Source organism: Rousettus aegyptiacus, unplaced genomic scaffold (genome assembly GCF_014176215.1).
Source record: "Rousettus aegyptiacus isolate mRouAeg1 unplaced genomic scaffold, mRouAeg1.p scaffold_m13_p_3, whole genome shotgun sequence".
NCBI classification, from domain to species: Eukaryota; Metazoa; Chordata; class Mammalia; order Chiroptera; family Pteropodidae; genus Rousettus; species Rousettus aegyptiacus.
Window position 1 is genome coordinate 28585763 of NW_023416306.1, and position 17921 is coordinate 28603683.

At 35.6% G+C, this 17921-nt stretch overlaps 1 protein-coding gene across 1 annotated transcript in view; it reads right to left on the reverse strand.

Annotated features, from left to right (window-relative positions):
• Positions 1–2484: 2484 nt before the first annotated feature.
• The window catches only part of DCAF10 (DDB1 and CUL4 associated factor 10), a 44216-nt gene continuing 28779 nt past the window's right edge, over positions 2485–17921 (reverse strand). The window contains exons 4-7 of the mRNA XM_016146239.2: positions 16169–16371; positions 14543–14656; positions 11697–11842; positions 2485–10889 (exon numbers count right to left, since the gene is read on the reverse strand). Coding sequence (XP_016001725.1) covers positions 10521–10889; positions 11697–11842; positions 14543–14656; positions 16169–16371 — 832 coding nt within the window. The 3' untranslated portion in view covers positions 2485–10520. The remainder of the gene's footprint in view (positions 10890–11696; positions 11843–14542; positions 14657–16168; positions 16372–17921) is intronic.

The following is a 17921-nucleotide window of genomic DNA, read 5'->3' on the forward strand; positions in this document are numbered from 1 at the left end:
AATTAAGGGGCCAGCAGATTTTGTTCCTGTTGAGAGGCCTCTTGGTGTGCAGACTTCTTATTGTATCCTCACATGGCAGAGACCCTCATTTAGAGAACCTCATCTAAACCTAATTAATTACCTCCCAAAGGCCCTACCTTGAAATACCAGGTTTGGGGTGGGACACAAACATTAAGTTCGCTCATATGAGCTAAATGACAAGTGTTCTTGATTTTCCTTTAACACTCAGCTATCCTTTAGTCTGAGAAATGTCTAGTTAATTTGAGACAAAAAAATTGTGCGTAAGTCAGGATCGTATGTATGTACAGGCACTCCATTTTACCCCTCCTTGCACTGTTTGTGAATTGTGGAACTCAGCTGAAGGAAGCTGACCAAGAAGGGCAAGAAGAAAGTATTCCTTGAAATAATTAGTGGGTCATTGACCACTTTGTTACTGTAGAAGTGCCATGAAGGCAGTGACTTGTTTTAATTAGTTAGATCAAAGCACCTCTCTAGTCGTTCTACCTTTCATCATCAACAAAATATATTCAGTTCAGGTACTCTTTGGGAACCAGCCAGCAGTTACTTGCTCCTGATACAGAGTACACCAAAAAGGGGGAATGCATTTAGTTGCATTGAGATGGTACCTTTTTGTTTCGTATGATACCAGGAAAAAGGAACCTCTTTCAGTGGTCATATCTGCAGTAATAGGTGGCTTCTAGTATATAGCTTTCTCCTTTTCCTTGGGCAAAAAGAAGCTTCAGAACTTTCCTCAATCTCTCTTACTTTTCTGGGAAAAGAATGATTTAAGAAAAATTTGCAGGCTCCCCACTCCTTGCTTCCCCCTAAAAAACAGCCACAGTGTTTCAAGAACATAATAGGGAAAAATGGTTATGTATGGGAACCAAGTACTTTTTATTTGTAATATGTGTGTAAAATATGGAAGTAAAATGTAAAAAAGAAGTTAGGAGGTGAGGGCCTGAACTTGGAGATGTAATAGGTGTGAATGCCTTGAGAAAGCTAAGGCGAAGTCCCAGAGAAGGAAAGATTTGCTGCTGCTATTTGGAGCTCTTTAAAGCATCTGCTACTTGTGGTCCAGGAACAGAAAGGCATGTTGTTTTTGTGTTTAGGAGCAATACTAAATACCTTTGAGTTTAGATCAACTCAAACTAGAGAAAGCCATCCCTAATAATTTGTGCTTTTAATAGTTTCTTCCATGTGTAGTAAATTTGTCTTATATCTGCTCACTACTGTAAAACCACCCTTATTTAAAGACAAATCATTTCAAGTTATGATTTGAGACTTGTGGGAATACAGAGCATTGAATGCCTGAAACAAATTCCAAAGTAAGAATTTAAATCTCCCTTGATGCCCCACTGGCTCCCAGGCTAGTTTAGGTCTCCTGTGGCATGTGATGACTGTCTCAACCCCAGCTCTCTCTCCATGGTGTGTGCGTGCTGCATCCTTCAAGACAGTATGAACTTCAGGGCAAGGACTGTCTTCTGATCCTTGTATCCACAGACCAGAGATTCTCATAAACATCCGTTCGATGAATGAATCATAATCTTATTCCAAATGTCGTCTTTATCATTATTACTCTCCCTGTTTCAGAGACACTTTGAACTTCTTAGGGATTTGTCTCTTAAAAATCGATATATAACATATGATTCCATTTTTATGAAGTTCTAGAAGAGGCAACTCTGGTAGAAAAAAACTGGTTGCCTCTGGGAGGAATGCGGGAGGAGACTTGACTGAGAAGGACATGAAGGAACTTTCTGGGATGACGGTAGTAATCTATTATCTTGATAGGGGTTTGGGTGACACAAGTGTACACATTTGTATAAACTTAGTAGATAAACTTAATATTTGTGTACTGCATCATGTGAAAATTTTACAATAAAAAATATTAAACTTTAGTTAATGATATAGTTGAGGATTTTTAGAAGGATGGGTACAGATATCTGCAATTTATTCAAAACACATAAATAAGATGAATTGATGGAGGGATAAAATACTAAATAAGTGATAAACATAGTAAAATGTTAACAATAGACTTGGTAAATAGACGTTCACTGTAAAATTCAAATTTGCTGTATGTTTGAACCATTTTCATAATAAAATGTTGAGAAAAATCATTACGGGGCTTATCACAATATTTGATGTTAGAGATACGTTGACTCAGTTTAGTTATTTTAGTATATTATTCTTAGACTGCCATGAAGTTATACTACAGAAATGCTTGCTAGAGGGGAATATAAGCCTATGGCATAGTAATTCACTTTCCCACTAATAATAATATGGCAGCCACCTCCTCCCTCTCCTCAGGCCCAGAATACCCACTGCAGATTGTGACAGGGCCGGGGGTAAAATAGATGCTAATCAACTTATTTTTTCTTAAGACTACCCCAGAGGTGAGAGTCTACCTATCCCTTGAAGGGACCAGGGAAAGTATCATGATTTTCCTGCCAATACACAGCAACTTTTAATAAACGCCAGGAAAACCTTCTTTTAATTACATATATTTATTAAGTACACACACAAAAATACTATTTAGGTAATAACTGCTTAATAAATACAATGCATTCAGAATAGATCTGATACTTTGTATTTAACTTTTAAAAAGTAGTCCTTCCACAACTAAATTTGGATCCTTCATTTTTACACAGACAAAACCTAATCTTTTATAGTGAAAGGCTTTTGCAAGTTAATGTCCACGCAGCAGTCTAGTGTACCTATAATTTAAATGGCTTTCAATGGAAAGAGCTATTTCCCAAAAAAAGATTTAAAAATGTTTTGAGTTGTCTCTGCCCTGTCAAGTTTCGGTTGTCCCTTTTCTGGTAGTTGCAGCTCCTTACAGCTCACACCAGAGTGTGTATTTCTCTAGCAGTGTTCCTCGTTTTGAGTTAGACGATAAGTCACACGGCACCAGTCTGTTCCTGAGAAGGTAAGATGATCTTAGCTTAATTAACTGCTCAGTAACTTAAATTTTATCATGTTAAATTAGAGACGTCTTAGCTCTTGCTGAATGAGTGTCACCCTGACAATGTACTGAATGGTGGAGCTAAGGGGACCCATGTTGTCCAGATAGAATATCAAAGTTACTATGGCAGCTACCTCCTCCCTCTGGCTTCCTTTATCAACATAAAGATCCATGGGATCTGTCATCCATGAAAAATCTAAACCCTAACTGCATTTTCAATATCTGTAGTTCTTAAACTGTGGTCTCCAGACCCACCGCATCAACTGGGAATTGGTTAGAAATGCAACATGGGGCTCTCACCCCAGACCTATGAAATCAGAAATTCTGGATTGGACCCAGCAATCTGTGTTTTAACAAGCCTCCCAGGTGACTCTAATGCATGCTAGAGTTTGAGCACTTTTCATATCCTTTAAGGGCCTGGAAGAAAATTCAGTGGACATAAATTTGTATTATCTTAACCACTAAGCTTTTGGTAATGTTATGTCAGTAATAAGAAACTAATATAAATGGCTAATTCATTAATATAAATGCATGCCAAATAGCTGTTTCCTTGTAAATAAAATATTTTTAAATAGCCCATAGTACGTCAGTCCTATGAATAACTGAAATAGTGATAATTAGTGCTACGGTTAATTAAATCAGTTAATCTAAATGGTTAATTTCACAAAATAATTGAAAGAGATTTACTCTTTCTCTTCAATGACTCACCAAAAAAGTGAGTGGCCTACATTTGATCATCATTTTTCTAGTGAATTACATGGCAAAATAAACCAATCACATTGTTAAATAATACAAGAGAATGTCATTCTAGGGAACACTGAAACATAGCATATTCCAAGTTTATATGAGAACCAATTACTGTATACAGCTCGACAGACAAAAGTAAAAATTTATCAACTATGCTTCTTATTTATATGAATAGTTTTCATGGACTAAACTAATTTATAAAATTCTAAAAAACATGATTCATATAGAATAAACTTGTAAATAGCCAGAACATTAGTGAACAGATGTGAATGGGTCAGATCTCAGTAAATGTGTTCTCAGTGTTAAATGCCAATTCTATGTTTTAGAACAGTGGCTGTCACAAAATGAAACGAAATGTGCATATACCAGTAGAAGCACAAGGCGATTCCTGTAAGAACAGGAGGTAATATAGAACTTTGATTTTTTAAAATCTTATTCTTTTAAAATTTTCTTTTTCTCTGTACATGTTTTATAATTCTATCTAGATCAGTATGCTAGTCTATGTATATATATATAATTTATAAATAATCAAAATTTGGAGTGTATTCACTAATTTTTTCTGATGGGGTTACACTATTAAAAACGTTTAGACTATCACTAACAAGAACCACCAAGTCACTGTCTCTGTCACAGCCTCGTGCCTGCTTCTGGTCTAAAGATGAACACCTAAGTGATTTAAACAAAAATTTCAAACTATTGCTAAACGCAAGTTTGCCATCAACTTTTTAAACAGGTTAACCATACACAAAAAGTGTGTCAAGGGTTTCAAAGTAGCATTTATTTTTAAAAAGCACATCACGAGGTAGACTTATACCAAAATATTCAGTGCATATATTAATAAAAGGTTTATTAAAACCTTAAAATTATATGTAGGTATGTATGTAGATAAAATAAATTCATCTACAATTCTACATTCATCCATTTGAAAAACTCAAAACAATTCAATTGAAAAGGTAATAGCCAATTACACTTTTAGAAAGCTTTTCTAATTTTTAAATGAAGAACATTTAATCTCTTAAAAGGTTCGTGGGAGGGAGGTAGTTTTAATTTTAGATTTTAGAAGTTATTTTACCAAATCATTCACTTTATGGCTAATTTTCAATGAATGTGAATGTCTTTACTAGAAGGTAGGTAAAAGATGCCATAATTCTTATTATTCTCTTTCTACCATGTCGAAATGATTATATCCAAGCTGGACCAGTTACATAACTTGTGAGCCCAATGCAAAAGAAAAATGTGGGCCTTTTGTTCAAAAAAATAAGAATTTTAAGATAGCTTCAGCAGAGCATTAAACCAAGCATGGGCCTTTCTCAGTGCAAGGCCCTGCACAAGTCACAATCCATGAAGCCGGCCCTGCATCTAAGTCCATTTCAGCTGTATATGGAATACCAAAACCTTAGTTACTTTTGTCCCTTGAGTCTCTAGTACTGGGCTAGGCATATAGTGGGGATTCAAATGTTTGTTGAATGAAAAAGGGTAATGCAGTTTTCCAGATCAATGAGAAATGCATTACTTTGATGAATACAGTCTGTTCATTGTAATAATAAATAATGAATTCCTCTAGTATTGAATATTTTTAGCACATCATTCTGGCTTCATGGGAAATTTAAGCAACATAAGGTGAAGGTTCATTTGATTCATTCAACAAACAGTGAACAGCTGCTCTGTCAAATCCTGTACTGGGCAATGAGGATACAGAGTAGATAAGATGGTCCCTGCCCTCTAGGAGCTTACAGTCTAGCACAGTATTTACAGCACCTCAGAGCCCAGTGAGAAAACGTTCTAGTGTCTAGTGTATTATCTGGAAACACTCCAAATTTTCAAAAATGTGAATCTAAAATTTACCAGAAAGCATAGTTTAGAAATGGAAGATGCAGTGAAATTTAAAAGAAAATCAAATATTCAATCTTGAATGTAAAAACCATGAAATCTAAATGAGGGAGAAACTTAAGAAAGCTGAAAATTCTATTTTAAATACTTTGGACCAGATTTAAATTTTTAAAATTGTTTTATTGTCTCTGGGTGACATTTTCATTTATAGTGACATTTATATACATGTATATATAGGAGGTGTGTGTATGTGAGATGTGTTCCTTCAAGCTTTTGATAAAACCCATATTTCTATCACTAATTCATTTACAACAAAAGCATACAGGTAAATTTGAGACTTTCCTTTAGATAACAATTTCCATTATCATTTGAATGGGAGAAATTCTTAGGGATCATCTTTAGGGTATAAATTTTGGTACAGTCTTATTCTGCAATGAGACTAAACTGTGTCTTTGTAACATCATCTGATAATTTAAGCATATATTTTAATGGTTATTGGCAAAGTTTAATGGCATCAAAAATACTCTTAAGTCTGTCTAGATTTGATTTTCATTGTTTTTCCCCCCTGCATTCTTTTTTTCTTAAAAGCATGAGACCCTCGTACAAATGCAGAGCCTTTGTTGTTGTTTTGCTATTCTTTGGTACATTGCTGTTTATCCCTTAATCTAGCAACATCCTTAGTTTGTAGTATTTTACTTAGTGGCAAATGAAAAAACCACTAGCCTAGGCTTTAACTGGAAACTTCTATTATCCAGATGGTTATTGTAAAGGTGGTAAGCAACCAAAAGAGCAGTCTCAGACTATGCACCAGAGCTTGTCCAGCTCTGCAGGCACTGAGCAGGCTTGGTTATGGCATGTCCCAGCTCATAGCAGATGAACACAGCACATTAGAAGGAAGTGGGAGAGCTTGTTAAGAGGCAGGTGTTTTAATAGTGTGGTAAGAGGCAGAACAAACTATGTAGCAGATATAAAACATTTTTGAGTTAAAAAAAAAAACATACAGCAATCTGAGGCAAATGATTATATATACCTCAGGGCTGAGGGAATCACTTTATAATAATTGATATTAATTCATTTGTTATAGCCCTTTACATTTTATGAAGTATTTTACATAAATCAGAGCTCACTGTATATTTGTAATGACACATGAATATAACTTTTACTTTTTATCATGAAAAGTGTATACCAAACATGCTATTTAAGAAGGCGGCAGGGAGGTATACTAACACATCTGAAAGACTTGCATCAAAAAAAATTATAAGTTTTTAATTTTGGCACTTAAGAGATATACACTAGTTATCCAAAAATCCACATAAACGCTTTCTTTCATGGCCAACACTGGGTGTTACTTAGTTAAATTTCATAACTTTCAGCGACTGCTGGTCACTAAATAGGGATGATTGTCATCAGTAAGTTATCAGAATAGTTCTGCTAAACACAAGCTTAACATACTGTGGATGCCAATACCATATATTATGACTAAATGGGAAACACTAGGCTTCTAACGGATTCTCAGAATGTTTTTCCTATATTGCACTTTCTAGCAAACAAAACTTTAATACTAACAGTATAATGTGATTTGGTTCTAGATAGAGGAGTGGGAAACATGTGATTTACCTTTTCCTTGCTTGTTTTTAAAAAATTTTTGGTATAGCTTCTTCTCAGGGATGTAACAAGAAAAAATAACAAAATATATATGTCCTTTGAGCTTCTGAGAAAAAAAGACCACATATATTTTCCAAAGGTTAAAACAGAGGTCTCTTCTGCTTTAGCCACTTCATTTTCACAATTGAAAATAAGGAACTACTATATATTTGATGTTCCTAAACTCATTTGACAAAGCATTGCCATAAATAACTGTTCTGCAGAAAGCTTTTTAAAATAGAAGTATAATTTATACATTTACCAACAATTGTACTATATTACCAATGATAATACATCTACCAATTATCATGAATAAAAATGACTAAATAAAATTTAGAGTTTTTAGAGTAAAAAACACCAGATTAGATTTTATACTCTAAGTAAAATGTGAAATTGTAAGATATAATTGCCTCCAATAATATACCATTCCTGAAAGCCTTTAATTCCTTGATTAATAACCCTGATGACTTTTTGATCATAATTATACCTCGAAGAGAACAAAGGTTGTTTTATTGAGTTTGCAGGCTACTAATTTTTAATTCTCATCTGTGTGGCTCTATTTTTATACAAGGCTATTTAGCCTCCATCTTTCTTCATTTTATAGCTGCTTATTCTGCTTGAAGTTTTTTAGTTAGGAATGGACTGTATGTATGCCCTGCAGTTTATGGTATTAATTCTAATGAAAACTGTCAATCTTGTAAATGTTCTTTTACATGGAGCAGAAGGGAAGCCAGCTCTGTAATAAAAGAACTTCTAGAGGATGTTAAACAAGTAAATCAACAGGTCAGTTTATCATCCTTTGTAAACTAAAGGGCAAAATAGTAGAGTAGCAAGCACAGGCTTTGGACTAAAACAAACAGACCTGGGTTTGAATCCCAGTGCTGCCACCCAGCTCTGTGACTTTAAGCAAATCACTTAACCTTTCTGACCCTCCATTCCTCCAAAGTAGATTGGTGCTTATGCCACCTCCCTTGCAAGGTCCCTGTGAGGATTAGCTGTAAAGTATTTACATTATTTGACATACACTAGGTGCTCTGTAGTGGTTAAAGAATCATGGACTAAAATTTAAAGCTGGACAACATGTGTGCCCAGCATCTGACATGGAACTCTCTCCAGAGGGGATACAATTTACGGAACGATTTTTGGATTATCAATACAATCATTGTAGTTAGTAGCTATTTTAAATGTTAACATTGTTTTTGCCTCCAAAACTTTTTCTTTTAAATATATGTTTTTTAAAAAGTTTATGGCAAACCTGTGTTTTCACTGTACTTTGCTGTAATTTTTTTGATGACTAATAAGTTTCTAATTTTTTTAACACCCAAGGTTAATTGATTTAATTTTTAAAATTTGTTCCAGAGCCTACACTGTTCCAAGTGAGATGTAGTCTTTATACATGTGTGTGAATGACTGATTGTCCGGTAGGTCCTACAAAGAAATGTCATTTTTATTCATGTATTTGGGTTGCTTAAACATTTTTGTAAGATTTAAAATACTTTTCTTCTTACGGCTGGAATTCTCAGCATCTACTCCCATGCCTCCCTTTTTCAATCTATTGGCCAGTTTAAGGGTATTCACAATAATACAACTTAAAGACAAAATAAAGTGTTTATAAGTCATTGTTTTAACAGACAGCATAATACAGTAGAAATTGCCCTGAGCAAGGAATTAGGAGACTTGAATTCAAGTCCTGGCTCTGCCACTAACTTTTCGGGATGGCCTTAGACAAGTCACTTAACTTCTCTCATTTGTTAAATAATGATATTGATTCTATTTTGCATTTTCTACCTCTAAAATTGCTTTAATTTACTTATTTTTTTTTAAATAATAAAAACACCTTCTGGGAGTTGTATTAAGCACCTGATGGGTACAGAATGTTTAAGGTAGTGTTTTACAAACTATGATCCAGGGGCCATCTGAATAAAGATTGACTGGGGCTCCTGTTAAAAATACAGATTCCTGTCCTCTCCCTGGCAGAATCAGAACCTCCTAAGATGAGGGCGTTTTCTATATTTTTCACAAGCTCCTCAGTAATTATAATGTACCCTAATGTTTGAGAACGGACTGGCCTAAGAGAGTGTGAAAGAGAGGGAAAAAACTAGCATGTGGCTTAAATTACCCCAGTCTCTGGCAGATTCCCTCTAAACAACATACCATACAAAATGGGGGAGACTAGAAGTAAGCTTCTTACTTCAGCAGAGCAGCCAGCCTTGTGCTTGAACCCTGCTTGATGCTTTTTACTTGCTGCATTCCATAACAAAACACAACAAAAAGTCTTCATATCAGCTCTTAGTCTTAACATCCAAGTCACTGACTACCACAGTTATGCCAACAGCTTGAAGAGGACTGCAGTTCTCTCACTAATACTAAGAGAGTTAAGCTCATGCCACCTGGCTCAAGGAAGAAATGTGACTAAAATACACCTCTTTACTCTCAATTCCCCCTCCACTCCAATACTATAACACGTCATCCTGTGTGATTCAAATAATCTGGCAGAGAAAATAGAAAATCTGAGCCACATTGTTTTCATCACTCTGTAGTCAGAAAGTGTACTAATCCAATAAATAAATCCTCCTCTATACGACAGAGATGAGCAAAGCCCAGTCCTTTTCCTCTTTTCCTTTCTAATGCTGTTGACATGAACAAAATACCAAGTAAAGACACATGCTAGATATTTTAAAATTCATCAAGTAAGTTAAATTACAAAGAGAGGTAATATTTTTTCTAGACTTTCACAAAAAAAATCCCTCTCATGGGGAAAAAATATGTATAATTTTAACAGGAAGCTTAAAAGACATTTTGTTGCAAGACTATCTAACAGTTATGAGAATAATGCCATTATCTGTGCTCATTATAGAGAAAAATAACAGCAGCTTTAAAAGGCCAAGTATACTGATAAATGAAGATGAAAATTTCTTTTTCAACAACCAGTATGCCAATATCAAACTTCTGGGTTTTAGTCTAGTGTCACGGTTTCTTCTAACCTAACCCAAACTCCTGCCAAATGTCCACAGAATTCACACCAAAATCAAAACACGAAAGAAAAGAAAAACTTGACAAGAGCTAACATGCAAAATCACCAGAGGAACTGGAGTTCAGTGGCACAGATCAGCAGGAGCTGAGGAATGCTGCAAAAGACGCTGCTGCATAGAGTCTGACTTGGCGACGCCCCTACAGTGCTGGACGACCAAGTACTCAGGTCACAGGTGTGTTCATGGACCCATAAGAACCAGGATCTTCACCCAGACTTTTAAGATCTTTTAAAAAGAAAATACTTCACCTAAATTGAAGTAATTTATAAGTCAAACACCAGAAGAGTTCCTTATTTGATAAGTTGTGCCTAAAACTTTGGCTGATACAAAGAAACCCGTCCACTAAGGCACCCTGAGGCAATCTGACAATGTGTTGGAGAGAACTTCGTTGTCAGGACCACATCATTATGAGAGTACAGAGAACGGATCACCCGCAGGGGACTGGCTTCTTTGGGCAAACAGTCAATAAGTTCACTACACTGTTTGTCAAATCCCAACAAGCGAATCCCGTAGCCATGTGGGGAAGAAATCATTCGCCCATCAGGACTGAAGCAAAGTTCTTTGATATAACCCCTGCCTACATTGGCTTCTTCAATGTAATGAGTAAGTCGTAGAGAACAGCGAGGTGAGACAGGTCGCACGGGAGCTCCTTCTTGGAATTCATAGACACAAGTCCACTAGGGGGAGAGAAGAGAGACAAACCAAAGTTATAGACCCCAAATAGTACTATAGATATTCCTTTTTTTAAAAAGCTCAACAAAATGCCAAAGCTACAGAACTGTTGTAAGAAATCATTCAGATGAATATTACCTCTCTTTCAACTAACGAATCTTGTAGGACCCATACCTTTTTATCTTCATAAGCTAAAGTTATTTTATACTATGCTGTTTTAAAGCCTTTTATTCCCAGAGGTCACTGTGACTTCTGTAGTAATAATTCCCTTTTCTGAGAGTAACAACAATCTTGATATTTAAAAAATTCTAGGGTTAAGACAATCAAACCCTAGAATAAGTCCTGCATACTTCAAAGGTCTCTCCTTTCGGTTGTGGCTTCTAGAGCTAGTGAGATCGTTGGAAGACTCCTGCTTCCCAGAGTGTTGAAAATCATAAGGTCGTATAAGAACTTCTCCCCTAGTCATTTGTTTAGTCCCTTCCTTTCCCAAAGTTTCCCCTGGTTTTTAAAAAGAGAAAATTATAATACTCAATTGGCTTAGCAAAACCTCACATTTAGTCAGCCTAGCTGAAACATCTCACTCCTGTGTTTACTGTATAAGGGTTTTTTTATATGATGTGATGAAGGAGGAAATAATTAAGAAGTTGGACACCATCTGAGCTGATGATTGCTTTAAAGTACTTCCCAGCTTGCCACACCCAAGTCAGAGAGGAGGAAGAAGGGTTTTCAAGGGAGTAAGATACTATGGGTATACATGGCAATGGCAATTTGTTCGATCAGCCCTGTTGAAAGTGGAGTGCTGCTGCCTGTACCTCTTGATCATCAGTGTTGCTTGAGCACCGAAGAAGAGTGGCCCAGCCTTTTGGGTGCAGCTGTAAGGATGTGATACAGTTTCCACGGTCTCTTTCACCAGGAACTTCAGGGGTTAAGACTTCAAGACTATTTCGTGGTGAAACTCCTGAGATACAAGAAAATTAGGATGCGGGATTTATATTATCAGAGAACTAAGGCACCTCGTCAAAGTTGTGGTTTCTGTCAGCCACCCCTGATGCCTTCATTCCTTTGTCTGCCTTATGCTACCACATTTAAAAACAAAAAAACAAAACATGGTGCCCTCAATTTATGGGGTGTAGGCCTATCTCTAGAGTGAGGGTATGAGGAAAGGGTATGACAAGGACTAAAAAATTCAAGTTCCTGCAGCAGGAATCACCAATAACCTAAGGCTAAGGCATTAAAGCTGACTTGGGGTCCTTTTGATTTGGATCTACATCTCAGAAAGCTTTTAATTGAGTAAAACCAAAGTTATGTGACATAAAAAGAATCTGGAAAAGTAAAAACAATTCTCATCTCAGAGGACTTGGTGATTTCTAGTTCAGAGAAGGAAATACTTGGAGGCCATGAAGACTGCCTTTAAATAAATAAAAGGCTCTTATAAAAACAAGGAGCAGGACATATGGCCACCAAGAACAGAACTATCAACAACAAATAGACCTATACTTTTGGAGGTGAGGGCGGGCGCTTCACATAGAGGCATGTCAAAACAAGAGGTGGGAGACAATGCCGATCATACATATTCCTGGTACACTGCTATGGCCCATCATTTTCTTCTAACTAGCTTCCAATGAAAGTGACTGCTATTTAAGCTATTGTCACTAATGGGTGTATGTCATATCCCTTAGGTATGTGGACAACCACTTTCATGGACATTGTAAAGAAGTAGCTAAGAAATTTAATATCAAGAGAAATATTTCAATACTTCCATGTCTGTGAAAGGAGTTGCTTTGAAGATAATGAGCTCCTTCTGTCAGATACTTTGTGAATTGTTTCTCAAAAAGATGTTATCTTCTAAGAATCCTTTTAGATTACTACAGCATTGAGGGAAACTTGTGAAGTTCTAAATTGCACTGGTACAACCAAGCTATACCTAAATAATGATTTCACATGTTACTGAACTTTAATAACAATTTTCAAGAAAAACAAACTCTATTTCAAGAATTTATTTTGAAAGTCTATAACACAAGCAGAAAAGAAACCCATTCTAAATAGCTAAGTAGTGTTTTTCAAACCGTGCTCCTTAGAGATTCCTCAAGAGCTGGTAAAAGGAAGGAACCACTTAGGGACTATGGTGGAGATAAAGTTGGGAAGACTGGAGGGTCAAGGGCTTCCCAAGTCTTACTTGAACCAGCAGTCCATTTTTATTTGTGCTATATCCCTAAGAATCCAAAGCAGATTTCATGTCAAAAATGAGTTCTAATCCTCAAATGAATGTGAAAGCCTTTGCTCTATACAGCTATTATATCTGCCAAAGTATGGTGCTAACATATCCTGACACCTTAAGTGCCAGGATTTCCAACTTTCAGAGCAACCTTTCCTGTAAGCCCCACCTTCTTTCTTTTCACTCCCTAATTTTCTTGCTGGGCCCCAATATATCATCTCTTCTCCCAGATCTAACTCTCTATAACTCTATGACACTGCTGTAAAGTTTTGTTTCGGGGTTTACTGATGCAGTAAGCAAGCATGTTAACTATTCATCTCAAATTAAGTTTCTTTTTTCTCATGGATGGTTTAGTTAATCAAAAAATATTTTTCTCAGTGATTATTAAGAGCCTTGGCTTGTTTCCCATAGCCAAAGAGAAGGAAAAGAACAAGTTGAATCTGCAAAAGAAGTTTCTGCTACAAATCAAAGGAGAGATGTTACACATCTGGGCATAAACCTCTACATTTAAGAGGGGGAGATTTTAACTTTAAAGTAAAACATTCCAGTCTTCACCATCCAGAGGAAAGTGGATAAGCTATAAATTAGGAAGGGCTCTCAAGCCATTCTACTCATATACGTATAATCAAGTATGCATTTATCAGGCACTTACTAAGTGAGGCCACCCAAGGAAAATGCATATTAGAAGCCTAATGTATAGTCCCTACCCTAAGTATCTAGGTAGGAAACATGCTTATCTCAAAAAGGTAACCCCAAAATACAAAATACCACATCTGGCCATCAGTCCACAAAGAGGATAAACAAAGAGTGCTGTAAGAGTTTAGATGTGCATTGTTTGGAGAGGGATGGTAGGTAAAATTTGCCTAGGTAGAAAGTATTTCAATTAGGGGATGGCAGGAATAGGCTAAGCAGCTAGTTATGTCAGAGTGGCTAAGGAAAAACTGTCAAAAGCAGAGTACCAATGGGTGTATGTCATAGCCCTCATGTTATCTTGTACCTCATGTTATCTCACAAGCCCTCCGAGGCTATCAGGCATTGCTCGGATAAGGAAATGGCGGAGTAAAAAGCCTACTGGGCTGCAACCAGGTGAATTCCATAAGCACATGATAAACTCAACCCCTTATACTTATATAGCATTGTTACATGCATAATCTCATTTAATTTCCATAACAACCTTGATTGGGATCTACATTTCCCAACTACTTCCTCCCCAAACTACACCAAGCTAGTGCAGGAAATAAAATCAAAGCTTAAATTCCAGCAAAAATTTACACCCAAGATATTCAACCATAGAGACTCTGTTCAGCTTTTTGGAAATGATAATAGAGGGGCAAGGAACAGCTTCATCTCTGTTAGCTAATTTTATGGATTAAAACCAAACCAAAGAAAGCTATTTCATAGAATCTGTTGTTACACAATTATGAAATCCAACTTTTAACTTACCTTCTCTTTGTGAGGCTCGTGACATGTGTTTCTCAGAAGATGAATTAGAATCATTATGATGACAAGGTGACCCAGAAACTCTAGGACCAGATGAACTTGACGAAGTAGTCAGATCTTGAAAATACAAAAAGTTCTGACAATATACCTAGCAAAACTCTGATAATGTCTCAACTTTTACCACCTACTGTTAAAATCCACACTGTTACATGGCAAGTACATGTCCCCTTAAAACTGGCTTATAACTAAGATTGAGGTAGGATGGCTCTTTGAAGCGTTTTTTTCTAAGGCCTAGTCTTTTTCTAAAACTTTTTATACTACTAACTTGCTTAAGTAAAAAAACGAAAAAGAAAGAAAGAAAAACCAAATAAACATAGAAGTATCTTTGGTTCTCCATCATTTCTTGTGAAATGGGACAAGAAAATTCAAAAAGAATGAAAACTGTGCTGTTCAGCCTATTAATGTTAGAATAGGGACCAAAGAACAGGCCCATTACTGAGAACATGAACAGATCGTTCTTAAAGCATACCAAAATCTACTATCATTCTTGAAATTATGTGAACATTATCTTAGAAATGCAAAACAAACTTTACATTGAAATATCAGAATTACCCTTAGAAGACAGAAAACTGTCTTGGTTTTTTAATCAAAAGATGCCAACTAGACCTTTAAATCACTCCTTCTCACTAAGCTCAAGTTGATTATTAGTATTTAACCTAAAAATATTTTTTGAATCCAAAAGGATAATACTTGCATATTTATGAAATCCCTTGCAAATAAATTGGTAAAACTTAAATTGCTACTTTTGCAATGAAATTGGGCAACTGCAGTACAGCGATGTCTGCATATTCCCAAAGAAGTCTTCAGAATTGGCCCTGTGCACACAGGAAAAAGATTCTCACCATTTGAAGCTGATTTTTAATAACACGTTATGTGTTCCAAATTTGTAAACATTTTTTCTGGGTTCTTGTTCATAAACACATTATTATAAATGATGGGTATGTTCTCTCTTCTTCCAAAGGTAGATGAAATACCGTTTCTACCACATAATATAGAAAAATTATAGTACATAAACTTTTCTGAGCTCCAATTTCACTTAAGTCTAATTAAATTAGCACCAGGAGAAGGAACGGGGATTTAGCAAGAGGATATTTAGGGGTCATAAGGTAAGGTGGCACCAGCGACCTGTGTCTGGACATTTGGAAGTCTAAGATACAATATAGATTTAAAACTAAAACTCTATATTGACTATAACTCAAAAGCTCTGCTGGATTCCAGAAGAACTTAAAAAGATTGATACTACATTAAGCCATCACTAATTTTTGAGATAGTAATGGTTTAGAAATATTGGCGGAGGATTTTTTTGGCTAGTTAAGAGCTAAAAGGAAATATTTTTAGAGTTAGCAGTTATTCTTTCTAGATCATTTGTGATACAGAAGCAAAAATTAATGCTATATCAGAGATACATATAGATCATTACACTTTCTTGGGGGATAAGTGCTCACTGAACTTTCTAAAGCATATCTTAATGTTCTTCCATTCTTCCTGCTACCATTCTCAGAATGGAAATATATACCATCTCTATATCTGAGATTCTCTGAAAAATTCTTCAAGAAAAGAAAAGCTTACCTGAACTTGATGTAGTTCTTCTTGCTCTCAAAATGGGATAGCTGCCTACTTCTAAAGACTTGGTTAAGTCAAGATCATGCAAAATCAAGAGATACCCAGAGGATGTTGAGATCAACATTTTGGAACAATCTGGTGTTAATCTCATTCTCATGAGAAAACGTGTGTGAAAAAATTTCTTATGTGGACACCCATCTTCTGTACACCTACAGAAAAAAATCAAACCAACAAAACTGAGTTATCATGAATATAAGAATTCAGTGATAGTCATATTTTTGCTCTTCAATCTATAACTTACAGTCAATATATATTTAGTCTTACACACATGATCGATTTTATTTTGCTCAGCATTCGTTGTTTCATCTCCAACTTTCCTTTTTAGAATATCTTTTCTTTCTGAAGTATTTTTTAGTAAGATTTTGTTGAGGTAAACTTTTTATTGTTCTGAAATCTTTATTTCCTTTTTTTTTTTTTATTAAAGGTTTAATTGAGCATATAGCTTTAGGTTGATAGGTATTTCTTTCTGACTATCAAGGATAATATTCCACTGAGTTCTGGCTTCCATTGTTGCTATTTTTTAAGTCTGCTATCAGTCTAATTGTTACTTTGAATAACTTATCTTTCTTCTCTTTGTCTTGGGGTACTGCAGTTTCACTGATATGTGTAAATTTAGATTTCTTTCTATTTATCTTTACTGGGATTAATTTGACTTTGTTGATCCTAAAATTCATGTTATTCATATATTCTGGAAAATTCCCCATCATTATTCAAATATTGTCTCTCACCTCTTTTCTCTATTCTTCTGGAGCTCCAAATAGATGTTTGAAACATTCACATTTGACTGTCCTTGTCTTATAACTGCTCTTTCATGTTTTCTATCTCCTCATTTCCGTGTTACATTATTCAATATCTTCCAATCTTTTTTTAAGCGTGTCTAATCTGCTATGTAACCCGTCTTTTTTTAAATGTCCATAGTTCTTTTTTTTTACCTTAAATTCTGTTTGGCTCTTTATCAAATCTGCCTGGTCTTCTGGATAGATTTTTATTTCTTACCTATTTCCCCTTTTTTCCTTCTTTTATTTTATTTTATTTTAGTTAATCTTTTAAAAATTGTATACTGTATCATACCTACAGAAAAGTACATAAATAGGAACAAAAAGAACAAACTAATCAAAAACAGACTCATAAGTGTAGAGGACAATCTGGTGAGGGCCAAAGGGGAGGGAGTTGAGGGGCTGGGAGAAAGGGGTGAAGGGTTAATGAAGTACAAAATAGTAGTTGGTAGTTAGTCATGGGGATGGGAGCAAGGCACAGGGAATGCAGTCAGCAGGAATGTAATGGCTAGGTATAGAGCCAGAGGAGAGAAAAGGTTATCAAGGGGATTGTTTTATAAACTATATAAATGTCTAACCAATGTAAGGTATACTGGAAAGTAATAACAAAATTTTCTTAAAGTACATAAATAAAACACATTAGAAGTTTTTCCTCAAATGTTTGATTATCTTTAGTTGTCTATTCATAATTAAGAGTAGGGAACTAAAAAGCTGACTTGGAACTCTGAGCACAGAGTTCCAAGGCTTGAGCTCTACTACATAGGATGAAGCCAATTTTTAAGAAATTCCTAATTTCAGTATCTTTGGTTCGTAACTGAAGAAGCTAAGGGTCACTGAATTCAATATTCAGTATGCATATTGTCACTCAACTTTCCTAATTTTGGTAAGGTGCCCAAGCCTTCAACTGTGTTTGGCATCCTTTG